This window comes from Akebia trifoliata, chromosome 4 (genome assembly GCF_017979445.1).
Source record: "Akebia trifoliata isolate Shusen 1 chromosome 4, ASM1797944v1, whole genome shotgun sequence".
In the NCBI taxonomy this organism is placed as follows: Eukaryota; Viridiplantae; Streptophyta; class Magnoliopsida; order Ranunculales; family Lardizabalaceae; genus Akebia; species Akebia trifoliata.
In genome coordinates this window covers 8,094,141-8,121,319 of record NC_141378.1, presented here as the reverse complement: position 1 = coordinate 8,121,319, position 27,179 = coordinate 8,094,141, and the positions used below count along the sequence as shown (strand labels likewise).

At 35.5% G+C, this 27,179-nt stretch overlaps 3 protein-coding genes across 5 annotated transcripts; 1 reads left to right on the top strand and 2 right to left on the bottom strand.

Moving 5' to 3' along the window:
- The first annotated feature begins 115 nt into the window (after positions 1 to 115).
- On the top strand, positions 116 to 1,084 carry LOC147403480 (Trm112p-like protein). Its single transcript, XM_086439073.1, has 3 exons — positions 116 to 344; positions 502 to 556; positions 829 to 1,084. Exons 1-3 carry the CDS (start codon positions 241 to 243, stop codon positions 937 to 939), a joined length of 270 nt encoding a protein of 89 aa, XP_086295199.1. The 5' UTR covers positions 116 to 240; the 3' UTR covers positions 940 to 1,084.
- Positions 1,085 to 2,151: 1,067 nt separating this feature from the next.
- On the bottom strand, positions 2,152 to 14,221 carry LOC147403479 (autophagy-related protein 9-like). 3 transcript variants are annotated; one of them, XM_086439070.1, is made up of 10 exons: positions 13,906 to 14,214; positions 9,106 to 9,788; positions 8,691 to 9,011; positions 6,909 to 7,131; positions 5,695 to 5,874; positions 5,369 to 5,575; positions 4,432 to 4,509; positions 4,255 to 4,325; positions 3,970 to 4,080; positions 2,152 to 3,185 (listed from the first exon to the last, which is right to left on the bottom strand). In XM_086439070.1, the coding sequence occupies exons 2-10, from the start codon at positions 9,681 to 9,683 to the stop codon at positions 2,306 to 2,308; spliced, it is 2,649 nt and encodes an 882-aa protein (XP_086295196.1). In that variant the 5' UTR covers positions 9,684 to 9,788; positions 13,906 to 14,214; the 3' UTR covers positions 2,152 to 2,305. The 3 variants fall into 3 exon arrangements, with proteins under 3 accessions (XP_086295196.1, XP_086295197.1, XP_086295198.1); XM_086439071.1 differs by having other exon boundaries at positions 4,255 to 4,322; XM_086439072.1 differs by lacking the exon at positions 2,152 to 3,185 and adding an exon at positions 3,202 to 3,849 and having other exon boundaries at positions 13,906 to 14,221.
- Positions 14,222 to 18,376: 4,155 nt separating this feature from the next.
- LARP1C (winged-helix DNA-binding transcription factor family protein) lies at positions 18,377 to 26,713 on the bottom strand. The gene is made up of 6 exons (XM_086439068.1): positions 26,012 to 26,713; positions 25,308 to 25,911; positions 25,077 to 25,233; positions 24,868 to 24,958; positions 19,607 to 19,678; positions 18,377 to 19,362 (listed from the first exon to the last, which is right to left on the bottom strand). Exons 1-6 carry the CDS (start codon positions 26,450 to 26,452, stop codon positions 19,075 to 19,077), a joined length of 1,653 nt encoding a protein of 550 aa, XP_086295194.1. The 5' UTR covers positions 26,453 to 26,713; the 3' UTR covers positions 18,377 to 19,074.
- Between the last annotated feature and the right edge of the window lie 466 nt (positions 26,714 to 27,179).

Sequence of the window (27,179 nt, the reverse complement as noted above, 5' to 3'; positions counted from 1 at the left end):
ATGACTTGAATTTGAAAAAAGATTGAATTTTTTTTTTCTTTTTTCCTTTCTGTTAGCTAATATTAAAGAGAGAGCAAGTATTTGCTGATGGCAGTTCGATTCATCGTCCGTTAGGAATTAGATGGGGCCCACTGATTGTAAATAAGAAGAGAGTAAATCATAAAGGGGAAATAGGTTTTTGGTTACAAAATTGCAAATTGCAAATTGCATCGAAAAGAAGTTTTGAGTTAAAACTTGAGAATGGTGAGGGGAAGAAGCATAGCCCTATTTAGGGAAGCTGCTAGTGGCATCAGCAACACTCTCTCTGAGATTCTCGTCTGCCCACTCTCCAAGCACCCCTTGAGGTATTGTTATTATTAACCTCTCCTCCTCCTTCTATAACATCTATTTGCCTTGTTTGGTTTTACAAACAAACAACACAAACGAATTCTAATTATAAATCTTGTTTGTTTGGTAATTGGAATTTGATTATATATATACATATAATTTTTTTTTTTACAGGGTTTGTCAAGAATCAAATTCTCTAATCAGTGACGCTCTCGGAATTTCCTATCCTGTCAGTTCTCATTCCCATCTCTCACTTTTTAATTATTTTGGAAAATGCTGGAATGACACAAATTAAAACATCATTTGCTTCGAAAACCAATTAAACAAATTTATTTTAATTATTTTATTTCTTGGTTTAGTTATTATGGTTAGAATTCTATTTGTGATAAATGAATTAGAAAGCTGTATACTGGGAAGTTGTGAGTGAATGTTTTTTTTTTTTTTTTTTCCAATTTCCACAGAATATTAGAATTACAAAATGAAGTTTATTTATTTTTGTAGATAGTTGATGGGATACCTTGCCTGGTACCAAAAGATGGTAAGATGCTTGAGAAGGAAGACACATCAAAACCGGATAACTCTTCAGATTCATCTGTCATGAAGAAGAATTAAAAGATGGGAGGAGGCTTCATGTTTTTTCACACATTTTATGTTTTTATTTGACACACCTCAGGCATCTACTTTTTCTACTCATAGAGACCCTAAGATGTTAATTTTGGAAAAATGAATAAAGTCTCTCTCTATTTTTGGTCGGTTATCAGGAAGTTGCAGATGTTCTTCCCAAATGTGAAATGAAGTCCTTTTTCTGAAAATTTACATATCGAGGGGATGAGACATTTTGAACATCTCCCACATAACAATTACGAGCACCCTCAGCAAAAGATTTGTTTTGTGGATAATACATTGTTGATTTTAACTTCACAGCCTCACAAGAACTTGTTAAAATCCTTCCCTATATATGGTCATGTAAAACAACAACAATGCTAAACCCAAATCTCCACTCTGTCCAAAGTCAAGTCTACTGTTATCGACTAATTAAGATCGAGTTGCAAGCGTTCTTAGAGGCAACAAAGTTTGCAAGGCTGCAAGATTCATCAAATCTTAATATGTTCGGATTCACTTTACTCAAATAAAAATATTAAGCAGGAATTAGAACCCTTGTGGAAGTATTTCAGAGATTATGGTCTGATGTAATTCCTTCCCTACATGTGGGTTTGAATTTTATTGGAGAGAAACTAATAGGGCTACCCATTTTTTAGCTCAATTAGGGTCATATGTTGATCATTTTTCGTTTTATAATTGAGGAATAAGAAAGTATTCAAGCTCCAAAGAATTTTAGAGGAAGATCTCCAATGTAATTATACTCATTAGTAGTGTGTTTGGGAGGGTCCCCATCAAACCTAGCTTATCAATTGAAAAAAAAAGTTTACTGCTATTGAGAATGAGTTCATATGTGCTTTCCTTGCCTACAAGTTTTTTTTTTTGGTTTGTGTGTATGTTCTCCCTCACTACTCCGTGCAAATCTTCTTCAGCTTCTCCTCCCATGGGGAAAGGGCTTTGCTCGCCACATAGGCAATCCAGGTGTTTTGCCAATCAGATTGTAGTCCAGATTTGACACATCAGCTTCACACTTAACAAGAATGTATTATTTATAGAGTTTAAAGTCTTCAATGATATTTTAAGCAATCTATCACCGTGGTATAATAATTAATTGTAGGATTGCTAGATCCTTCAACATTTCAGCAGAGAGTTTAGTAATGGAATCAAATTGAGAAGATTAATTAACATTCATTTAAACAGTATTATGGTGGATCCTTGGGAGCCTTGGCTAAACAAATTTTCATTTAGAATCCCATCATTCAAATGAAATTTATTATGTACAACAAAGAATGCCAATGGCAGACCCTCTTGGAAATCCAAATTATGATGCACCCAACGGGGAGATCGATGCAAATACATACCAAGAATGTAGTAGCAATCATTTCTGCTGCAATTTATCATTTCCTGCTTGTGGGCTCTGGGGTCTTTCAGTGATAATATCCAATTGCTTTGTGTAAATGTCATCGAATGGAAGATTGAATTTTCCATCTACCTCGCAGTCATCTAGGTATGCTGTCCTAGATAATGTACGAGAATTCCGCCAGTCCAGGTATTGTTCTTGCTCCTCTATACTTCTATCAGAGCGTATATCATAAGCATGATTAGAAGTGTGATGGCCAAAATTGGGAGGCTCCAGAAAACTTGTCTGAGGCCCTACGGAATGTGGGCCACTTCGAGTCCACCAATGGCTCATGGTGGGATGCTCTAGATGACCTGAGTTGTGATGACGAAGCACTCTTTCCTGGAAGAATGGAGTCGAGGTGGATGCTTCCAAATGACTCCGTGGCCGGTCCTCCGAAGGGTAACCCCAGTTTTCTTCAATTCTTTGTATGTGCGGCGTAGTGGTGTTAAATGGCACCTCAGAATCTCTGGGGGGATCCTCAGGCACTTCATAGGGTAAAGTTGGGTTGTCATTGGAATGATCAGCAGCAGCATTATGGAGTGATCGAGAAGTGTAAAACCAATCAAGCAAATAAGGGTGGTGATGATTTTGATCTCCATCTATCAACCACATAGAGCTCAATTGATAGCCTGTTAACCGAAAACCCCCCATGTTATTGTAGAGCACATCCCTCGAGAAAAAACTATGTGTGTCGCCTTGGCCTCTCAAATTTGGGATCCACTGCCTTGTCCTGGGAGGCGAATATCCTTGTTGAGCTCCCTGACCTTGTAGTTTTTGTTCCCTGAAATTTTGAAGTGTAGATAGAAACTTCTTTCCCTGAGCATTTGGTTCCCAGGTAGGGTAGCTGCTCTGAAAGCTGCAGGTTTATAAAAAAGAATTATTTGTGTAAGGTGGTTATAAAGAAAAACACCCTTTTAAATAGAAACACAGTTCAAACCTAGTAAAAAACCCACCAAAAAGAAAGACTGGAATAATTTTGTGGGGAGACAAAGTGCTTCTTCCTCCTACCCTATTCAGTTACCCTTTTTCTGTCCTACTTCCTGCTCATCCCATTTCAAACTCATGATAAGAGTAACGACTCAAAAATTCATTTGATCCCCTATTTTCCGGTGCCCTCTCTTGTGAACAAGAATTCAGATGATGAAATTGGTATCATACAAGGTCTCAGATGAAGGTAGCAACCTCCCTAAAGGGTAATGGTGCTCGGCCTTTAGAATCCTCTTTTTTTTTTTATAAGTATAACAATTTTATTAAAAAGAAGAGAGAAAAAAGGAGGCTGAGATAGCCCCAAATCAAAGGACAAAAGAAAACAAACGAAAACAATCCCGAGAGTGAAAAAACAAAGACAACTAAGTATCAAAAATAACATCCCATCTGAAAATAAAATCTTGGAACGAGATGCCCAAAATCTCCTAAAACACCATTTAGGAGGTACTTTCCTTGCTCTGGAAGACCCTGTTGTTCCTCTCTTTCCAGAGACCCCAAGCAATGGCAAAAGGAAGGACAGCCCATTTTTCTCCCTGAGCACAGGTTTACGTGACTCCCATCACATATGCTAAACTTAAATGTTAATCACTAAATTCCTTTTAAGAAAAATTGTTTAGATTGCTTATAGAAGAACACAGGCAAAATACCCATACCTCATGAATGATTTCTCAATTTTCCCCTGGGAGCTCCTCTGGGTGCGGGGTGCATTGTATGGTGAACCATAATTGCCATTTCCATGGTTTTCGAAGTCAAAGACACTAAAGCTGCATTAGGAAGTGAAAAAAAAGGATGAAGAATTAAAAGGTAAATCTATCAAACATATTAACAAATGAAGCAAAACACAATGGTATTTTTTCAACCAGTTACTTCAGAAGACCTTTGCAAACATTGGTGTCAATTCATAAAGTTTCAAAAACAAGGGAAGCGCAATAACTAACCTGCAAACATGACCTACACCTTCAACATCCACTGTGAAATCAGAAATGAACTGCAAAATATCATCGACCTGCTGCAAAATTTACAGAATTTATCAGATCATCATAGCTGTAGTGTAAGACCTACCTAGAAAAGAGAATGAGATGTTAGTCTGTATGAGGAAGCAAAGGCTATAATACCTTTGGTACAACAAAGAGAAGTAAATATGGAGTGAAGAAAATTGAGGCCATCTCTTCCAGTAACATCATCCCTGTATACTGCATAATTGAGAAACTTAGTACCATAAGCACCAAAACCATCTAAATCTTCAATACAACTAGCAAGACTATCTAATTCAAAATATTTTTTGATCGATCTATCTAAGACAAAATATTGATGATATTATCCTATATGTCAGCGATTTTTTTATGGTCCTTTGGCACAGTCGTAAGTAGATAGCTCACAAAATTAAAACAAACTAGACTGCTTGCTAGTGTATCGAGAGGATTTCCCTTGGTATGCTGTGGTAGTAAGAAGAATTTAGAAAAGTAATTTGAAGCCTCATAATGAGAGCTTGGCAAATATATATATATATATATATATATATATATATTATATATATATATATATATATATATATATATATATATATATATATATAATCTAAAGTGTGAATGGACATAAATGCCCTTATATAGAATAAAAACAAGAAAAAAACTACTACTATTTCCAATAGTTAGGACATGAGGCAATAATGATGAGCAAAAGTACACTGGAATAAGCGACTGCCACCATCCAATGATCCCAATCTAGAACGATCAAAACACAACCCATTGTTTTTTATTTTCCTAAAAACTTTTTAACAGTAGCATGAAATTTCTTTAATATGAAGATAATGCTCCTCTTTCCTTGCCTCAGTTTCTAGAAATACCAATACATTTGACAGTGAACAGATACAAGAAAAGTCATAGTAAACTTCCATATAAATTTAACAGTGGCTCGGGCAAGTTTATACTTGATGCTGAGTCGTCAACTTTGGTATTGATCAAGTAGAAATCCTTTCCCAGAACATAGCAGTGCATTATGTGTAATCAAACCAATGAGTGTCATTAAAAATATAGCACTGTAGTAAGTTACCTGAAACAAAGTCTCAAACTCTCTGCGGACCGTATCAGTATTTTCTTTACCACGCCATCTCTTTGGCATGTAATGCGTATGCTGGATCACCAGAGACATAGCCCCTTCTGGTTCAAGGACCTGAAGCTCATCCATCACTGCAGCCCGACTAATTGCTGTTACTGTTCCGAACACGGCAGCATACCAAAATAAGTTGCGACCATATATCTGCATATTTTCATCAAATTAAGAAACAAATAGTCAACTCCTACATTCATTATAAAAAAAAAAAATGAAAAAAGGACGCAATTAAAGCTTTATATTGGCGTGAATGGAAGTATTATTACATGGCCCTCTAGTAAAGATTCTTCCAGAAATGCAATGATGATAAGAATAGCTGCAAAGCCACCAGAAACGAAAGAGATGAACTTGGCAATAATAGAAACAATAGGAGAGGGGAATTGCTTTAGATAATCAGCAGCATGAACCACACTGCTATTGATCCGGTGTTTGAACAAATGATCAACCTGAAATGCACAGATGACAAGATGTGATAAGATGAGTAAAAACTCAATTGCAAAGAGGACACTCTTGAGGTCAATCATTGGGAAATAATCAATGTACCCAAAGATTGTAAATTCGTAATTTATCTGATATCAAATTATCAATTAGGACACTTCATAACTGCTGTCTGGATTTCTTACAAAATGGCACATAAAACTATAGGACATTATTAGATAAAAGTAACTCATCACTATGTTCTTTTCTCTGTAATAAAACCAACCTATTTATATACAGAACTAAGAAGAATTCATATATAAACACCACAGAAAATGTTAGGCAAAAATTATTATGAGATGACCGGTAGCTACAATCTCTCAGTCATTATTTAGAGGTGGTGAGATTCAAGCCACTGCGCATGAAATAGAGCAGGGTTTTAAGAAACTTAAGATTTCAAGCACATTAGCTCCAGGTTAGAATGGAAAGGGGGGAAGGGGAGGTAAAACTTTTGAGAAAGCAAGTTATTATTACCAACAACACAGATCTGAAAATTCCGAGCATATAACATTAAAGAATATGCAAGATATCTAATCATTGAGAGCTCCATAGGAAGACAATTCTGTCAACTATTTAACCATGATTTCACTTTTAAGCTCATAGACCCACCAAAGGTGGGTTAAGGATAAAAAGTTAATTATCCAGGGCATCCATCGTTGAGGGCACTAAAAAAGGAGAATCAAGACATTGGCAAAGACCAACAACCCAGCAAAGCCTAATAATACTGGAGTGCACTTGGATTGTGTTGCATATTCATAGGTGGGGTCCTAGGTGCATCCCATAGGGGTCTATATTAACTTCAAATTTGAAGCACATCGTAAAATTTCCTTGTACAAGGTTTTAGTTTCCCATCAATGATGAGTAACCACATTGATAGAATTGTGTGATGTTATTAACAAATGTTGCAAGGTTAATAGAATAGAGCACCAAGGAATACTTCATAATATGGATTCAGATTGGAAGGAAAAAAAAAAAAAGGTAAAATACAAAAAAGGAATAGTACCTCATTGAATTCCCTAAAGATCCACTTTGATAAGTTAGACCACCTTCGAGATGATGCAGTGCTGGGATGATTGTAGAACTGTTCAGCATGCCTCAGGAAGAGATATACTACCATAAATATGACAAGAAACGGAGAAAGGAGAAGCATCCCCAGCCCAACTGCCATAAGCCTCTTCTTTAATGAAGAGGGGTTGGAAATAAATTCCCCACGGACACGAAAGTTTCTGCAGAAACATAATACATTCAGAACAGCACAAACAAAATCACAAATTATCAACAACCTCATTTCTTTCACTAGGCACCTTAGAAGTTGTCCTCATGTGCCGTTAAGGGCTTTAAAATAAGTCAGACTAAGACAAAGTATATTAGAATAACTTCAGTGAAAACACAATGAGCGTGCACTAGTTAAAATCAATGGTCATAAGATACCCTTAAGCAACCATTTTTCCCTATCAAGTATCATGGTTCTGTAGTCCACGAGAATGGAGAGATTCAGGTAGTTGTTGCCCATAGAAACAGAGCCAAGTGGCTAAAGTTGATATTGAGTGTGCCCTAGTTAAAATCAATGGTCGTGAGATACCCTTAAGCAACCATTTTTCCCTATCAAGTATCATGGTTCTGTAGTCCACAAGAAAGAAGAGATTGAGGTAGTTGTTGCCCGTAGAAACAGAGCCGAGTGGCTAAAGTTGATATTGATTGTGCACTACTTAAAATCAATGGTCGTGAGAAACCCTTAAGCAACCATTTCCCCCCTCTCATGGTTCTATAGTCCACTAGAAAGAAGAGATTGCGGTAGTTGTTGCCCATGGAAACAGAGCCGAGTGGCTAAAGTTGATATTGAGTGTGCACTAGTTAAAATCAATGGTCATGAGAAACCCTTAAGCAACCATTTCCCCCTATCATGGTTCTGTAGTCCACTAGAAAGAAGAGATTGAGGTAGTTGTTGCCCATAGAAAAAGAGCCGGGTGGCTAAAGTTGACATTGAGTGTGCACTACTTAAAATCAATGGTCATGAGATACCCTTATGCAACCATTGTTTTCCTATCATAGTTTTGTAGTCCAGATTGAGGTAGTTGTTGCCCATAGAAACAGAGCCGGGTGGCTAAAGTTGACATGTTCTCAGGAGAGCTATGCGACCAACACCTAATGATCAAATTAAAGGGGAAAATTGTATATGATGGCAATAAAACTAGCTATAGAGCAAAAGTTTACGCAATCAAGAAGCATGTTCACAGAATGAGTGTACCTATGATGAACAAATTCATAAGAATGTGGAAGTAGCTCCAAAATGTGACAAATAACATAGAATTGGTTGGAATGGTTAGGTCTGAAACAAAGACTACTAGTGAGAATAAATGTTCTGGTAGAAGAATCCAAAAGGATGAGGGGGTAAGCCTAAATATAACAAAAATTGAGGTGTGACACTTGTTTTATAGAAGACATGACATTAGATATTATTTATGGAGGAAAAAGAAAGATAACAGAGAATTAGAAAGATAAAAACGGAAATGAACGGATTTGTAAGAATGTAGAAGTAGCTCCAAAATAACAGAGAATTGATCGAGATGGACTAATGAAAACCAGTGAGAAGGAATGTACGGGAAGAAGATTCCAAAAGGGTGAGGGGGTAATCCTAAATAGAACATAAATGGAAGTAGTAATAACACATTTAATGACACTTGTTTTAATGGAAGACGGGACATTATATAGTATTTTTGAACAAGATCCACGCATGTGATCCTATATGATGATGATGAAATAGTTCACGGGACATTCAAAATACCTGTCAAACATACTCTGAAGAATGCACCAATTCAAGGTCCATTCAAGAGTCTTTGTTAGTATTAAATGACCTTTCCTTCCATTTGTGCCAGAGTTCACGGCAGGGCCAGCACCCGGGACCCATTGAGAGATTGGAAAACCAAGAACACCTTTATTGAGCATTCCGATCAAGTAATTTTCCTTGCGCATTATTCGCATTACCACATCATGAGCAGAGAGATCCTTCACCACACAGAGTTGTTGTGACCTTTGTATCTGAACAACCTTTTCAAGAATGGAAGGCCATGGTGTGGTTTGGACTTCACTATCGGTAACATGGAGACTGCAAAGAAAACAGTAGGCAATAAACTTAGTACATATGACCTTGAGACTGCTTTACTATCCTACTGAACATGAGATCACAGTTTCTGGTTTACCTGTTATAATAGAACCGACGGATCACCAATGTGTCCTTCAATTGTGCAAAAAATCTCAAGAAGCAGAAGATCCAATAGATAGAAAATATTCCCAGATATCCAACAATGATGCCTTTGGAAAATGTGAATGGAGTTAAAGGGTGCTGGTGAAGAGCCTCCTTAGCCAGATCACAGGGTTTAATGCCTGACTCAACAGCATCTATCCCACACTTAGCATTCCGCAGACCATTCCAATCAACAAATAACAAGAAAAACCCAGAAAAACAAATGGTGAAACCCAAGCTGAGGAGTTCGACTATCCACTTGATGACAATGCACCAAAGCCCTTTCTCACAGTAATAGTTATACAGCCTTTCAAAAAAAAGGTCCAAATCAGCAATTGGTTCCACATTCAAGCTCTCACCATCGAGAAAGCCAGAAGGGCTCTCACTACCCGAACTAAGCTGCCTTTGGTAATCAGACAATTCAATCTCAGGAGGCACATCATTAAGCAGTCCTCTAGTTAATGATGATTCACTACGCCATTTCCATTTGAATATGTTAAGAGCATTTGCACCCTTTTGTCCACTGGACATCATTCATGAATACTCGGACAAAACAAATACATTATTTGCGAACACACAAACCAAACAAAAATGACCGGTCTGTTCCCGAAAGTGAATGATTGAATAGTTAAGACACAACTGGAAAGAAAGAAAATTGAATAAGTATTATGCTATCAGAAAGTTTCTAGAATTACAGGATACACAAACAGTACACCTAAATAGATAAAATAATATGGATGGATGTCATAACAAAAAACCCAAAGCTCAAGTGCTCATGAATAGAATTATATGAATAACAAGTCACATGCCTTGTTAAAAGAAAGAAGAAAACAAATGCGTGAAAATAACTGAGTATGAAAACATAACTCCGCACAAAATATTCAAGAAAAAGAATAAAAAATCAAATATGGGTACTCTATAAAATTGAACAGAGCAACTGTAACTTATCCATTGCTTCTTAGGAGATTCCTGATTTGCTAGAGTATTAGTATTAAAACCTGCTCCAGTGCTACTGTATGTTTCTATTGAAATTGCAGGAAGATTTTAGAAGAGATGAAAAGGTAGGAATGGAGCTCTTCTTCGCAAGGTCAAAGCAACCCTGCTAAGAGAAACAATATGGAAAAAGGAGAGATGCAAACTTATATCCTTGTTAGCCTTTTTCTTTTCGGTAAGTAGAAAATTTTCTTAGAACAAAGGAAAGGAGGTCAAATGACCTACCAACAATCACAGCCCCCCCCCCCCCCCCCCCCCCCCACCCACACACACACAAAACCCCAAAAAAAGGAAAAATAAAGAACACAACCCAACGGATGAGAAGAAATCAAACATCACAAGAGCCAATGATCTACTTGAAACAACATGGCCCCACTTAAATAGAAAATCCTTATAGGAGAAATCTTGGAAGTCCTCAAATGCTTTAAACTAGGGGAAAAAATCCATAGCAAAGATGATAAAATCGACAAACGATTTGAAAAACACAGTTATCCCTTTCTCTCCAAATGGCCCAAAAAAAATCTCAAAAGGAGTCAAATACCATAAGATCCTTTCCTTTGATAGAAACACCAACAATCTCCAAGATTGGAATAATGAAGAAATGAAATTTAGAAACACCCAATCAAATTTGAACAAAGAGAGAAAGTTAGACCAATTTTAATACACAAAGGTACAATGGACGAGAAAATGGTGACCATCTACCCCGCTAGATGTATAAAGAGAGCTAAAATTAACCTCAAAAATACCTCTTGATAGAAGATGTTATCATGAGTGACAATCCTATTCCAAACAACTGTGCAAATAAAGAAAGCTATTTTTGAAGGAACCTTTGAGCCCCATATTGCAACATGAGGAAAAAAGGTCCAGAGGAATGGGTTGGAAGGCTTTGAAGAAAAACTTAACCGAGAACTTTCTGTCTAGTGACATTTTCCACATCCTTTGGTCCTTGTCAAGGGATCAATATGCAAGGACGGTAAGCAATGAATGAAATAAATGATCCAATCAAACTCCTAGTCTATAAAGTTCTGCCTAAAACCCAAGTCCCAAGATAGGATTAATCTTTCCCAAATCATGAAACTATACCGAAACAATCTTTTTGGAAGATAAAATATGCAAATCTGGAAGTAGAGATTTGAGAGAAGATGTGCCACAATAATGACCCTCCCAAAACCTAACCCCAACCCAATTAATGTATGTTAGCATACACTACTAGAGAGGCACATGATGCTTAAGTAATGGCATCCTTAGGTTGTTTCTATAAATAAAATGTTTTTAACTGAAGTACTGGAAAAATTATTTAAAGGGTGAGTGAGCAACTTAATTTTTTTTTTCCTCTTTGATGAATGAATGAGCAACTTTTTTTATTTTTTGATATCGCAAGGTTTCCCCACACCCTCGTCAAATCACTGTATTATTCCAATTTCGTAATTGAACGTTATCTTGAGGCATGTCTTTTTTTTATTGGTTATCTTGAGGAACATCCTTGAGTTAAGGTTTGTGTCTTCGTATATTTTCTCACTACTTCCACATTATTTTTGACCTTCCTCTAGCCTGTTTAGTGTCTTCGACTTTGTACTAAAGCACCCCTTTTCAATAGTGTTGTTATTAGTCTTCTTTGTACATATCCGAACCATCATAAGACTTTCCTATATCTTATTTCCCATTAGGACTATCCCTAAATTCCCTCAAATATGCTTATGCTAATTTCAGATTATTGTCTTTCCCAGACTCATCAAAACCGAACATCCTCATCTTTACTGTTTTCACCCTATGAACGTGTTTCTTGAACAAGTAGCTTCAGAAAGCACGACTGGTCTTACTGTTTCTTGTCAAGTTTTCCTTTTAGTTTCTTCAATATACACATGGAACTCAAGAAGCACCCTCCTTTATCCACTCAGCATTTATTCCATGAGTCCTTATCAAACTTTCCATCTCCATGGAAATTGACCTAAACAATGAAAGTAGTCTCCTTGGGGTATTTATTGTGCATCAATTGTAACTATTGTCCCATTTCCCTATGAGTTTCCTTACTCACGCTGCACAGGAGGCATTCTGTCATAATCCTACTTATTTTAAAACCTTAGTTTCTAAGCTATCCCTCCATACACCAAGTGAATTCTCCTTGAATAAGCAATTAATCCACCCATAACTAGTATAAATAGGTACAAACTTAATGTTGATCCCTTGTGGAAATATATTATTGTAAAGGGAACGCCCTTGAGCAATGACAATTATTCTAACTAACGTTTCAAAACTTGAAAATCAATTCAAATGGGATACCCATCAAGTCAATTCAGTCAACTCATGATAAGGTTTTGTAATGTATAAAAATATTATAAAATTTAGAAGATATTTATTTTTGGTTTTAAAAGAATATTAAATATAACAAACTAACTTGGCTGAGTTTTTGAGTGCACTTAGTGAGTTTCTGACTTGACTTGATGTTTTTTCCTGGTTGAATCATAACAACTTACTTCAATTTTTACTCTATCCATTGGTAGTATCTGTATAAAACTGCGTTGGATCTTTCTTGAAACATAACCTAGAATCAGATCTTCCTTATCTAAATGAACCCGGAACATACCATTTGGAAGTGATTCAGTAATTAAACTTTCATGAATCCATTTTTATTCTTTCATTCCAGGTAACCCCCTTGAAATATCTACTAATGGAGGAGGTGTGATATTAGACAACCCATACTTCCTTTTTTTTTTCACAAAACAAAAAATAGGAAGTTACGGATGCCATTCAAATACCAAAAAGATCACCATATATAACACGATGTGTGATTTGATCGAAATTCTGATTTTACAGATTCGGAATGATAAACCGTCATCCCATTCAATCCGATTGGGATGCCCTGGCTCTGACATGTCTCTTGGAAGGAGTAACATGAAGCTCAGAATTTTGGGTGTATTCAATACTCCAAATAAAAGGGGAATTGATCTATGGTCGATTCCGTAACAGATAAATAGGAATTGCTAGTTGTGCCTCGTGAAAAAGACGTTTTTCGTGAAATTAACCATTCCATTTCTTTTAGAAAGAAATTCTGTTCAAGTAAGCAAATAAATTGATCCTTTTCGGGTTTGTATATGAAATCACCTTGAAATTCCATCGAGCTAAGTTCGCTTTACCAATTTCAAGGTGACTTGTTGTGTTTTAGACCTTGGAGCTAACACTAGGTATAGCTCCAACATATGTGTCCCAATAAATTACTTATGCATTCAGCTGACATTTTCTTGGTATCCAAAATTTTTCTCACCATCTCTTCTATTCAACTTAATGAAAAAAAGCTTCAAAAGCCTTATATTTTGCCTCAATTAGTACTTTCTTTAAAATTCTATAATTTCAAAGTTCTCCCTTTAAATTGCTGCTAGACATTTCATCTTATATCACTGCAGTTTACAGTAAAAGATTCCTCTCTTTTTTTTCCCTAATATTTTCTGCACCATAAAGGAGCTGATTTTGAATACAAACAAAAATATATGCAGCCAAGTCTTGAAGCAAAATTCAAAACATGATGAAACAACACCTGTTTTAAAAAGAAAAAAAAAAAAAAACCCTAATTTAAGATAAAATAAAACCCACAGGAGCTCTGTTTCTAGAGAGGTATTAAGCAGTTTTCCATGTATCAGTAATCTTGTAATTGATCATCATCAAATGAAAAACAAACAACCATATAATATATATAATTGATCAAATCATAATCTATGATACAAAATATATACATAAAACAGAGAAAAATAAAGAGAGAGGTAATTACCTATTTTAATTAAAAAGCTATTTGAGTGTGTTAGAGAGAGAGAGAGAATAGTCAGCTGTGTAGATAGGCGGAGACAATGGAATCAGCCGTTCTTGGTGGTGGCCGATATAATGATTTTGTTGCGGTGGGGGTGGGCGGATGACGATGATGGTGGTGGTGTAGAGAGAGAGAGAGAGAGAGCTTTGGGGACAACGATACCCTTCTTCCAAATCAATTATTACACTACTTTCTTCTTACTTCTTCTTCTTAAGAGGGAGAGGGAGTGCCCCTCCTAAAGAAAAAGAAAAAGAAAAAAGCAGGTTTGGGTGGGGGTTGCGAGTAAGTTTCCTTCTTGTACGTTTTCTACCCAACTAAAGTCTTCTTTTTGTTATTTGAATGTAAACTAACCGTGAAATAACTGCAGGCTGAATCAATAGAATATTGGGGGTGAGATTTTGACATACCCATCCACGTTTCTTTTGGTTAGAATATATTTGAGATATACTTTATATCCTTTGTCTTCTGTGATAGATTAATAAAAGGAAAAATTACTTCAAAGGATATTATTCATGGAGGGACTTCTTTCTAAATAATCCTTAAGTTTTGGGTGATTTTTTAATAATTTATTTAGTAAATTTTTCTTTTTTTAATAAGTCCCTGAATTTCATCTCCCACATTTCTCACGATTAAATTTCGTGACGATTCGAACTCATTATTTTCATTAAAAAAATTAGATTTTTGACATCTCAATTGAGTTTCGGAGACTTCATTTCGTCGGAAAGGATTTAAAAAAAAAGAAGAAGTTATTTTCAAATATTTTGAAATTGTATATAAAAAAATTAGGATTTTTTTCATTTTTTTTCTTAGTTTTTGAATGAAAAACCATCGAGAATGATTCTTTGGGGTTGAAATCATTTAAACAAGTCGTTATCTAAAGTTTTTAGTCAGTCTTTCCATGTATTTTAGTCGAAAAAAACTCAAAAATTAAAAATGGGTGGATTTTACCAGTGTCGAATTTAACACTTTTTATTTAAAACGTGGTGAACTCCACAATAAATAAAAAGTGGTGAATTCACCAATAATGAGAGACCATTTAGAAAATAAAACTTTACTAGATATCTTGCAAAGCTACCATCGAAAATTTAAGGACTATTTATGAAGAAGTCCCTTTGCGAAGGTCTTTTAAATAATTTTCCCTTAATAAAATATCCCAAGTACCCTCATTTAATTTTTAGTTAAATATCATCGACTTTTCTTTACAAAATCAGTCACCTTCAACTTCTCCATTAAATTTTTTACCCTCATTTTAACCTCTAGATTTAATCTACTTCAACATTTCATTCTTCGAAAACCAAATAGGATTTTTAGAAAACACTACCTTCAACATTGTGTTGATGTGTAGGTGTGCACGGAACCATAGATGTTTTTCCTCAAGATCGAGTGAAAGTATCTAGGGTTTCGTGCACACCACCACGTCAAATGCAATTGTACGAAAGTCACTAGAGATAGAATGGCTAAAAGAAAAAAAGAAAAAAACTCTTGTAAATGCAAGTTGTTACATGTAGGATAAATAATTCTATTAGCCTGAACCAAGACTATTGTAAAAAAAGGAAAAAAAGAAAATCATAGCACTTGCTGATTTTCCGAGGATTAACACTATTGGATATATATTCATGAAATATATATACTAATAAAATAGATGTTAGGATCGATGTTACGACTAAATCTTCAAAATTATGAGTATATCATTTCATTTGTTTTCACAAATCATCATAACAGAACCGAAGTTGTCTTAAGTCTTCATAATTACAAGTATATCAATTTTTGTTCATTATTCGATGTAACAAATCTGTGGAATAAAACGAAAGTTATGTCTAAATCTTCATAATTATACATGTCATTTTTCATTTGTCGTTCGCTATCACAAATCAATCGGAATGAATCACAATCACCATTTAAAATTTGAAATGAGGTAAAAGAGGTGAAAAGGGGTAATTGGGTACTTCAAAAGATTTCTTATGTGAGAGGCCTTTAGCAAGAATTTTCTTAGGTGTATGTTTAATTGCACAGAAAATTAGGGGAAAATTGAAGCTCCGCAAAAAATGATTTGCCAATACTCCGAATTTTCCTTCATTAAGGGAAAATCATTTTCTTATCCACCCCCATCCCCTCCCCTCGGAAAATGATTTGCTAGCACATGGAGCATTAGAAAAAAAAACACACATACATACATACATACATACAACAACAACAACAATAACAACAACAAAAATCAAACAAAATCAAAGTTTTATTTATAAAATAAATATTTAAATTATTAAAAATTAATTATTTTTATCAACAAAAATTTAAATATTATCTAAATCAATCTGATTTTATAAATTCACAATTTTCCACAAAAAATTTACATGATGTGCTCAAACAGTAGAAAATGATTGGCCTTGCAAAAAAAATATCATATTATAATCCATTAAGTAACTTTTCACTTGTTATTGGTGAAAGATAGAAAAATTCATGTTTCATTTGAGAATCAAGTTCTCGTTTTTAATCTTTAAAATCAATTTTAGACTTATATTCAATGTCAGATGATGGCTCAACATCAGGTAGAAGTTGTCTGATTTTATAAAAATTACTTAAAAGACCCTGAAGGAAGGACTTTTTTTTTAATAAATAATCCCTAAGTTTTGGGTGGTCTCTTAATAGTTTTTTATTTTTGGCACCTCAATCAAATTTTGGAGACTTCATTCCATTAGAAAAGATTTAAGAAGGAAGAGAAGAAGCAATTTCAAAAACTTTTTCAAACATTTTGAAGATGTATATAAAAAATTAGGATTTTTCACTCTTTTTCTTAATTTTTAGATGAAAATCGATCAAGAAGGATTCTTTTGGGTTGAAATCATCTAAAACAAGTCATTATCTCAACCTTTTAGTCAATCTTTCCATGTATTTTAGTCGAAAAAAATTCAAAAATTGAAAATGGATGGATTTTACCTGTGTCGAGTTCACCACTTTTTATTTGAACTTGACAATAAATAAAAAACGACAAGTTCAACAGTAAATAAAAAGTGGTGAACTCAGCAATAAATAACAAAACAATGAGTTCGCCAATAACGAAGGACCATTAAAAAATAAAAAATTTACTAAATGTCCTATCAATCTATCACATAAAACTTAGGAACTATTTAGAAATAATTTTCCCCTGATTTTATGTTTTGCTATTTTGAGCAAAAATTTCTCATTTGTTTAAATTAATAAGAATTTTATTTGTCAATGAATTAGAGAGAGAGAGAGAGAGAGAGAGAGAGAGGAGGTCTACCTCAGAGAAGACAAGGAGAAAATAAAATCACACAACAATTAACATTCAATTCAAGAAACCAAAACTGAAACTACAATCTCTTACTAGAAACACTCTCCCAATTGCCACTGAAATTTTCAAAAAAAATAAAATAAATGCCATTGAATTCATACTTCAAAGAATTGCTTACACCCAAACATGGTCCAAATAATATTAAGAGTCGTGCTGGGGTGACACAGGATTTACTGTGATTCACACAATTCTGACTTGGAGATGCATACATAACCATAGATGATTTTTTACTCGTATCGCGAGGAAACACATCTATAGTTATGTGCACATCCCACGCCAGACTTGTGAGAATCGCAATAAATACCCTGTGTCATTTCCGCGTTTTCCTACTATTAATGACGATTCATGGAGAGCATGCTTCGTCTCCTCTAAGACTCAGCTATTTATATCCTTTCATAAAATCCAATAAATAGTAAAGCTAATGAAAGAATGTAAATATATGCATATCCTTCTAACACCAAGAGTCGGATGTGGACTGCCAATATTGGATGTGGAAAAGAAAAATAAACTAATTGAATAAACAAGTTTAGAATGGAAGAGTATATCGTTAGCATTGGAACCTAGAATAAGAATGTGCGGCAAATATTAAACTAAGAGAATGTCAAGTGAGATGATTTGGCCATACTCAACAAATTAAAATAGTGAGAAAAAGGCCCAAAAATTGGGATGGAGATATTGAAAATAATATAAACCCACTTTCAATAACAGAAGACGTGACTGTGGACAAAACAATATTCATTTAGCCCAAAGCTTTGGAACAAACTGTTGGTAGTGTTAGCTTATCGCTTGAAAATACATGAACAGAGATACGGTATAAAGCATGAAACCCCACCTTTGAACAGAACTGCTTGTGAAAACAAAGATGAGCATTTTACTGATTTCTAAACAACCTTTTAAACTTTCTCCTTTGATCTTTCTAAACTGAAGGTCCATAGAACTCCAGGTCAGTGTTTTTACACTATCAATTCAAAATTTGAAAGCCTTTGGTTTCTCAAACACAGCAATTCATACCCAAGGTGAATTTCTTAAGCAGCTCACCGGGCTTGAGATCATCTTTAATTTTTACTAAATACTATTAAATAAACCAAAAAATTAGGGTTTAAAAATCCATATTCCCGAAGCATATACACCAATCTCAACAGCTATTCAAATCACTATGTAAACCGCAACCTAAGTAATCAAAAGGTTTGTGCCCTACATCAGGACCGTCTTTATGCACTAAAATCTTCAATGTTTGAAGAAAAAGATATGTAAATACTAAAGTATTATATATGTGACAAAAGGGATTTAAAAAAAAAGAATAAAACAAGAAAATAAATATGGTCAAGGGAAGCATAATAGCAGCGGCAACAGCAGTGTCCAGCAGATACAACCCACCCTTTTGCTTCCCTTCAGCTCGCAAAAAAAGAACAATCCATTTCAAATCCTCTCCTCCCAAAATGGAAGTAATGCGACCTGAAAATACAACAAAAAGGCCAAGGGAGCGCTAGAGAAATCACCACAAAATTTGCTCCCCACCACAACCAAACAATGGCATGAGACACGCCCATCAAAAAGCAAAATTTATCCACACCAAACCAAAGTACACATATCAAGAACCTCAGTACTTAAAAACCAAGCTTGTCCTTTTCGTGTCACTTTCTTTTCTTTTCTTTTTTATAATAATTATTATTTTTTTCTATTTCTTTTACCTGTTTTTTTGGTTCTCTTCTCGCCTCTTGCCATTGCCATGCTAATGACAAGGCCATAATCTCTATAAGAACTCACCCCTCCATCAGAAAAAATGCTCTTGGGAAGGATTTTCTCTTGGTTGTCGACATGGATCAATCAGAACTTGTTCCCTTCCCGTTCGACGTTTGTAAATTGTAATTCAACTCCCCAGATGAGAATGTACTTGGGACTGCCCCTGTATAAGGGTCAGCAGGAGCCGCCATACTGTTGTGATTAGTGACCTTCCCCTCCTCCAGTTCTATACCTCGGATTTGATTTGCCAGTACATCAGCATTAGCTGTACCTGGAGAGGGAGACTCTGGCGCTGGCACAGAAGCAAATTGATTAGATGATGACAGTGGCCAAATCATCCAATCATTGCGCTTCCTCATTTTATCACCCTGCAACAGGAACCAATATACAAAAGAATCTTAGATACGAAGAAACAAAAATAAAATAGGCATGATTTAATGACTCCTTTGGATACTATAAAGGATGTTATCATCCCCACTGAATCATTGAATCTCATGGCAAGTAATGTAATCTTTGGTTGCTCATGTCAACATGATTCAAACAACATATTGCAGGATTAACAGGATTGGGCATGTGAGGCTACTTAAGTTCTGTAGGAATGTAGAAATGTACCTGTACTTCCACGACTGTCGAAGTCCGAACTGCATCCAATATTAACTGGATTTCACTTGTCAAGCTCTTAACCTACAAAACACAGCCATAGAACAACTCATTTTATGCATGAACTTGAAACACTCGACAGAAAAATAGTGGGCATGGAGCAGCACTATTAACTTGCACATTCCATGCATAGATCCAGATTCAAAACGAGTAAAGTCAAAGAAGAGATTGCAGATATCAAAATGGCATCAACTCTCCAAAAAGGAAAAATAGATACTACATATCCGAGAGCACAAAACACAACTTACTACGGAGACTGGTTCAAATGGGGCAGTTATAATGGCTTACCAGCAAGTGAACGTTACTGTAATCCTGGCAGACACTCATGTTTTAATAAGAACATAATTTTTTTTTTTTTTTAAAAAGACCATACTGAGCTGTTATCGTTATGTTGTGTTTTGATAAATGTGCTGTTATCATTATGTTATAATGGCCATACAACCATTTCGTTAACAACTATTTGAATGATTGATTTAAGTGCTAGAGTTATTACTCATTGATAAAGAAATAATAGCCGAAAAATATCGTAGGAGAAAATAAACCAGAGACCCAGTAGAACTATGAAAATGGCATAAGGGGGAAATGAAACATAACATGGCATTGTAATAAATGAAAGCATATAACTATTCAATGATAATGTATAGAATCAACGGTAGACCAGAGCATGCAATGTGAAAGTACCACTACCAAGTCTTTTATAAATCAGCATGCATAACCTCACATGAGAACATTTCCAAAGTAAAAAGAACCCAAAAGTCCTTGATTCAAGCGTTCACATATACATTTAGGAGACTTAGATGGATGCGGGCCAAGTTACCCCTTGGGATAAGGACTTGCAATGCATTTACCCTTGTAAACGTGCTCAAATCAAATATTCACATACATTTTGGTGATTTAATAGAATGCAAGCCCAGTTACTGCTTGGGATAAGGGCCTGGAATGCATTTATCCTTCTAAACGTACATTTTTGTGTTTTCTCAAAAAATCTAAATAGAGGCTTATGCCAAATAAGAAAGGAACTGTACAATTTTATTTGCTTAAAATCCTACATTTGGCTTACGAATCATCCAGTTAGACTGAATTGCATCAAAATACAAGTAATGTCACACCCATTAGTCCTTGCTAAAACCAAACCAAGAGAGCTTGGCGCAAGTTTCCCCATAAAGATTCAAAGAATTAATTCAAGTTGGTCACACTTGAACATCTCAACTCAGACCTTGAGCCTGGTCAAAATTGTAAACCAACAAAGGGTTTATCTAATTTATGAGGGGCATAGAAACCTTTATGCAATTTTTACAATTTTTGTATCCACACATACATCAAGAAATATCTATGCATTTAAACCAATACCCGCTCTGAATGAATGGGGTATAATGAGTCTACATCTGCACTCCAGCGAGTGCGACTCAAGCAGGCAGGGATAAGATTGAGGTGGTATCACTCTGATAAGGAGCATCAAAGGCAGCCAATTTTGAAGGGTGATTTGAGATATGAAACTGCACAAGAACGAACCAGGGGAGATTGGCAATTGCCCATTGAGCAACACATAAAATCAGCAGGAGACTTGAACAATGTTAATTTTTTTAATTCAATCAAGTTGTTAATAAATAAATTGAGTCGAACAATGGCAACCCCCCCCCCCCCCTCCACTTCCACAATGTTTTCACCTTTTTAAGGAAAAACAAAATGAGTGATGGATCCAACTTTAAAGAAATGCTTTTTCTCCATCCCTTCAACATCTTTTTTAGTTTGCAAAATATTACTGAATAGCTTAGTTAGCAAGGATAATCTTTTTTTTTGATAACCGGGTATCCCTGTAGACAGTGGACCGGCCCATCTCTGGGCTTTGCCCAGTCCAAAGACCATGGTCTTGACCAAGGACTAGTCCCGGGGCACATGCAACACCCGCACATCACAAGCACCAGGTAAGTGAGTGCGCCCTCACGGGTGGCCCCTGAGGAATTAATGCTCATATTGGGTATCAAACTCATGACTTACGAGCATCAGTAGCAAAAATAATCTAGAACTTCTAATGTGTATCACACTTCTATCTGAAATGTCATTCAATGCTAAGGCCCTATTTGTTTCTATCTTAGCTAAAGCTTTATGCATGAGACCAAAATTTTACAAAAGTATGAGCGCTCTTTGGATCTCCCATGTATCTCTCGCTATTCCCCTTTTTTTTCCAGGGTTGAGGGGGGCGGGGGGCTAATATGCATTTTGTAATTTCTAACAATAACCCCTCCTTCCTCCATCCCAGATGTCTACTATTACCAAGACTCATCTTCATCTTTAAGGAAAGTTGATTGAGATAATTTAAGCACGTGCAACAATCACAATAACACAACAGTCAAAAATGATGTGGTACGAAACCACATGAAGGCACATTCCCAGAGTCAATCCCAATATTTGGGATAATATAAATGACGAATGATGATGACACACCTAGGAAATGCAAAAACATAGAAGTGACTTTTCTACACAAATATCTTCCTGACCAAACAATGCAATAACATTTCATGAAAATTTCTAGAAGAATTAACTTGTTGGGTCTTCCATTGAGAGGGGGTTTTCAGATTTAATATGTCTGGTCTCCCCCAATTTGGCCAAAATGCAAAAGAGAACAGTATAGAAGTATTCATGATGCTGAGTGTATGACATATACAAATAGTAAAAGTAAGTTTTAAAACAACATCAACAAACTTTCAACATCTTTCTAAATGCTTTTTAGTATTAAATAGAAAAGTCTTCATATATATATATATAATATATATATATATATATATATATATATATATATATATGTATGTATATATGTAACTTTCAGATTAAACAGTCAGATCTTCCAATCAATTCAACAAGTATTAAAACTCTAACGAAGGTTTAAGTCTTGACTGAGACCAAGTTGACTTGCAAAAGTTATCTAGAGCTCGACGGAGAACATGGATCGGCTGTGAATCATATTCACACTGGATCAATGTTGTCTCAAATACACACGGATTACTTAGTTTTGCTTTCGTTTGAATCACCCTAATTGAGACATTGCTATCACACTGCATCAGGCTCATCTAATGTTGATTAGAATTACTCAATTGTGTCGCATCAAATTGACCATAGACAGTCACAAAAACTGAATAAAATGATCTATTTCCTCCTTTGAGGGTCAGATGTAGATGGTCCAATCATCCATGAAAAATCAGAAACCAAAACTTCAAAACCATGATGCTAAGTTGCTAACAGAAGATGAGATTAAAGTAGTCATGATTCAAATGGCTTCAGATAGACCAAAAGTAAAAGTTGGTTCTAAAATATCATCAATAAAGTTAACATATAACTATTGACGCCTCTAAGCACTGAAATATTTAATTATACTCACATTTAGGAGGAAACTCGGTCGAGCTGCTTAGATAGATAAGTTAGCAAGTTAATGCAAGATTATTTTCCTAATTGTACTAGGCTCCCTCAATCAAAGCAAATAAAGACTAATAGTCCAATCTCGATACTAGAAACTCTGGACTGCACACAACATATTTCTTGATGAATTGTGCTACTCGCATTCTAGGATACATATTCAAGATTGGAGAGAAAACAACACCAATAGTGTCTCCACAAACTCTTATAAGGAAACTGAACAATGTGGAAGTGACACTTACAATGAAATTATTTAAAATGGATACAATACATCTTTTGAAATGCCCTAGTAACATAGGCACTGACCTCATCCATATATGATGCTGTCGCACAATTCCGTGCCCAAGCCCCATTGAAGACCCCAAATTATAGAAAACATGTTAACATCTAACATTTATCAAGAATAATGTTCCCTCTATACTTGTACATCCATATAACTTTTTTTGTACATAAAATCTGACGATATGACAAATGATTAATCACAATTTTAAATGAAGAGGAATTGATATGAAACATTCTTTCTTTCTTGTTTGACCTCCTAGGGGGTTCGTAAGTTTTTCTTTGCTTTTATATAAAGTTTATATGCATACTTATAAAAAGCACTATTTTTTTTTTTTTTTTTGACAAGCAAAACTATAAAAAGCACTAGTTCGTTCTTGTAACCAACATACTTAAATTTGAGTAATTATGAATCGTATCCTTTGAACTCAATCTTAACAACTTTTTTCAAGTATGACTTTAAATTCTTAAAACTCCATTTTTTTCTACCTTTTTTCCCAAAACAACAACCAAAAAAAAAAAAAAAGGAAAATAAAATAAAAGAAACAGCAATCCCAATTAACTATAGGGAAACAACTAGAAAAAGAAAAAGAAAATCCCTTCCCAGGGTAGAAATGTTAGGCTTCCGTAGATCAATGAATCAATAAACACAGATATTATCCAACAAAATAGAAAAAAAATGAAATAAATAAAGCTACACAATAGATTGAGATTACAATAATGCATTAACATTTTCAATTGGAGAAATAACTATGGCCATTATAACCTACACTAGAAGGGCACTGGTAAGTAATGTGGTGAGATAAAAGTAAAGTCAAAAATAAATTCGCTAGGATAGTAGGAAAAAATCTACAAAGTTATAACAGCATAATGTACTTACGTGTTTCTTTTCTCTTTCATTGTTACTCAAAGTCCTCTATCACTGGAATGATATAATTAATGGAATAACACAAATTTCCAAGATTATCAAAAACTAAGATGGCCAACGAACTAATCAAGTATGAAATATAAGTGAATTGTATATACATGCATAGTGATAAGGGATTGACACTTACTTCATTATCCAAAAATAAAGTAATTGACACATCTGAATTATTAAAGTGAAAGGAAAACTTTATAAAATGGAAATACTCTATGTAAAATGGATGTGTGGAAAGGCTAAGAAAGATAACATAAGAAAATGACACAAATCATGAAAAATGTAGAAGCCCTAATAGGTTACAAAAAAGGGAAAAGACAATTGAGATGGTCTGGTCATGTGCAGCGAAGACAATAACAACCCCAATTAGAAGAAATGTGTGCAAATTGAAGGTTCTACAAGGCAAGATGAAAACCAAAATGGACATAGATTGAAGTAGTGCGAACGGATGAGAATACACTTGAATTGACAAGATAAATTTCTTTATACAAAATTAGATAGAGGAATGTGACGACGATGATAAGATAGATGAAAAAGTTCATATCTTTAGTAATTAAATTATTAACCCATTAAAAACCATTTGGTTTCACCCTAGACAACTCACCCGATTGAAGCCTGCAATTAAAGAAATAGGAACCCAGCCTTGTTCATCCATGTTAGTCCGCAGGAAAATGTCTTTACATAAATTCTCAGAGCTGCAATGAGCAAGCACAAGGAACAAAAGAAGATAAGTTCCTAATATGAAAAAGAAGAAGAATATAGTTAAGAGCATTAATTCACCGTATTTAATAAACGTCAAACTTGTTGAAGTACCTGAAATAGAAATCAATCTGTTTCACTATCGAAGACATTAATTGAGGGTCCGGGGCAGGGATAAATACGGCAGCGGGCGGTGCATGAACAAAAGGCATATTCCTAAAGGACTCATGCGGTGGTGGAGTCCGAACATAATATACTGGAGGTGTCATATCTGAAAGGGATTAAAGAATTCAGTGCCAAAGACAACTAACAAAAGCCTACATTTTCATCAGAAATGCAACTTACCATAGAACCCCATTGGATTCCCGTATGGTCGAACAGGAAGAGGGCCAAAAACTGGCCCAGTAGTAGGGGGTTGAGGTCTAATAAACCTCGGAACAACTCTCTGCTGCTGGTGCTGCATGTGGGGATCTCTACCGTTAATATTCCGATGAGGATGATTCCACTCATGATTGCCATCATGCCTACTCGCATAATTGTTATTATGGTAGGAAGTATCGGCACGGGGATGGGGCCCACTGTTACCCCTCCTGAATGAAGAATTACGCTGTGGCGGATGATGATCATTCCCGATGTGGGGCTGTGGCCCAAATCCTCCCCGAGGCCCATTTTCCCAATTGTTATTCTTGTGTGAAGGGTCCCTTGTAGAAGACTCTGGAACCATAATAGGCCCTGGTTTTCCAGGCTTGTTTTGAGTTATATCCACCACTGATGATGATGATGATGATGGCGGTGGGGGTGGTGGTGGCGGGGGCTGCTGATTGAATCCACCATTAGCACCGCGCTTTATAGATTTTTGACGGACAGGGAATGCTCGATTTGGAGTAGAATTAGGGTTTGCATTATTAGTAAATTGCTTTTGTGGAGAAGATGCTACTACATGCCCTCCCTAAATAAAACAAAATCAAGCATGTATAAGGATGTAAATAACCTAGAAAAAAAGAAATAAGAAAACTTGTTACCAAATATAATGAAACAAATCGTCAAACCTGGGAGACGGAGATAGGCTTGATAGAGTCAGAAGATGATTTAGGCTGCTGCTGCAAAGCCCTAGCTGACTCGGAGAGAGCAGGCCAAGAGTCAGCCCCCATGACAGAGCCCACTTCGACTGCATCATTCGTAGGCTTCTTCCACGCGGGCTTCTTCTTCTCACGAGAGACATTGCTATCAGAGCTTTCCATCTGAGTCTCCAACACAGCCACATAATTATCAGAAGAAGAAGGCTTCAATGGGGAATCAGAATCAGAAGCGATCTTCGGCTGAGGGGAGATCGCTTCGAATTCACCACGAACTATGTGAACCCATGGTGATGATAAGTTGTTGTTGTTGTTTTTGGGAGGGCTTCGACGGAACTGAGGGCTATTAATACCATCTCCAGATGAACGTGGAGAGTGAGTATTATTGGATGCAGAATCAGTAACGTTAGCCATGAAACTATATCTCAAATTGCAGAGATTGATTGATTGATTGATTCAAGATGAACGACGGAGTTATCGATCAAAATTTGGGGAAGAGAAGGGAATTAGGGTTTATATAAAATAAAAATAAAAATGCATGATGTTCCAAAGATTGAAGAACGGATCTCTAAGGACCCGATCGATCGTTCTAGACGAGCAAGAGCGAGACCCAACGATCTCCTCTCTCTTTCTCCCCCACTTTTGCTTTGCTCTTAAGTGTTAAAAGGCGACTGCTTGTTATACCAGGTTTTTGTGTGAGATACAATTTTCCTATATCACCCTTCGTTTCTTGATTTTTTACCTCTCTTGCTATATTTATAATTTTTTCGTCTTAGGTTTGTTTTTCAACTTTATATATTTGAAACTCTAATCTAATTAGAACTTCATAATGTAATTTAAAGTGAAAGAGGTAAAATTATAATAGGATTCTTTTTGAAATTAGAAATACACAACAAGAGAGATTTCTTAGGAGAACTGTTTAACAATCTCTGATGATTGACTTGTTTTACGTCAAAACTCAAAACAAAGACTTCCATGAAATTAGGTTTCCCAAATACATCATTTTGGAAGTGACTATTTACATACACCATTTGTGTTGAATGGCACCACCTTGAAATTTTTTTTTATTTAGGATCTTATCAATTGGAAAAGCGTATATAAACTACTAAAAATCTTCATTATGGTTCATTAGAATCTTACT

Excerpts from the sequence above, each read along its gene's own strand:
- LOC147403480 (XM_086439073.1), top strand. The coding sequence starts at position 241 with ATGGTGAGGGGAAGAAGCATAGCCCTATTTAGGGAAGCTGCTAGTGGC. Across the intron at positions 345-501 it reads CTCTCCAAGCACCCCTTGAG|GGTTTGTCAAGAATCAAATT; the intron begins GTATTGTTATTA and ends TTTTTTTTACAG. Across the intron at positions 557-828 it reads CTCTCGGAATTTCCTATCCT|ATAGTTGATGGGATACCTTG; the intron begins GTCAGTTCTCAT and ends TTATTTTTGTAG.
- LOC147403479 (XM_086439070.1), bottom strand. The coding sequence starts at position 9,683 with ATGATGTCCAGTGGACAAAAGGGTGCAAATGCTCTTAACATATTCAAA. Across the intron at positions 5,875-6,908 it reads TCTTTAGGGAATTCAATGAG|GTTGATCATTTGTTCAAACA; the intron begins GTACTATTCCTT and ends TGTGCATTTCAG. Across the intron at positions 5,576-5,694 it reads AATCTTTACTAGAGGGCCAT|ATATATGGTCGCAACTTATT; the intron begins GTAATAATACTT and ends GAAAATATGCAG.
- LARP1C (XM_086439068.1), bottom strand. The coding sequence starts at position 26,452 with ATGGCTAACGTTACTGATTCTGCATCCAATAATACTCACTCTCCACGT. Across the intron at positions 24,959-25,076 it reads CAGATTGATTTCTATTTCAG|CTCTGAGAATTTATGTAAAG; the intron begins GTACTTCAACAA and ends TGCTCATTGCAG. Across the intron at positions 19,679-24,867 it reads TAATTGCAGGCTTCAATCGG|GTTAAGAGCTTGACAAGTGA; the intron begins GTGAGTTGTCTA and ends TGTGTTTTGTAG.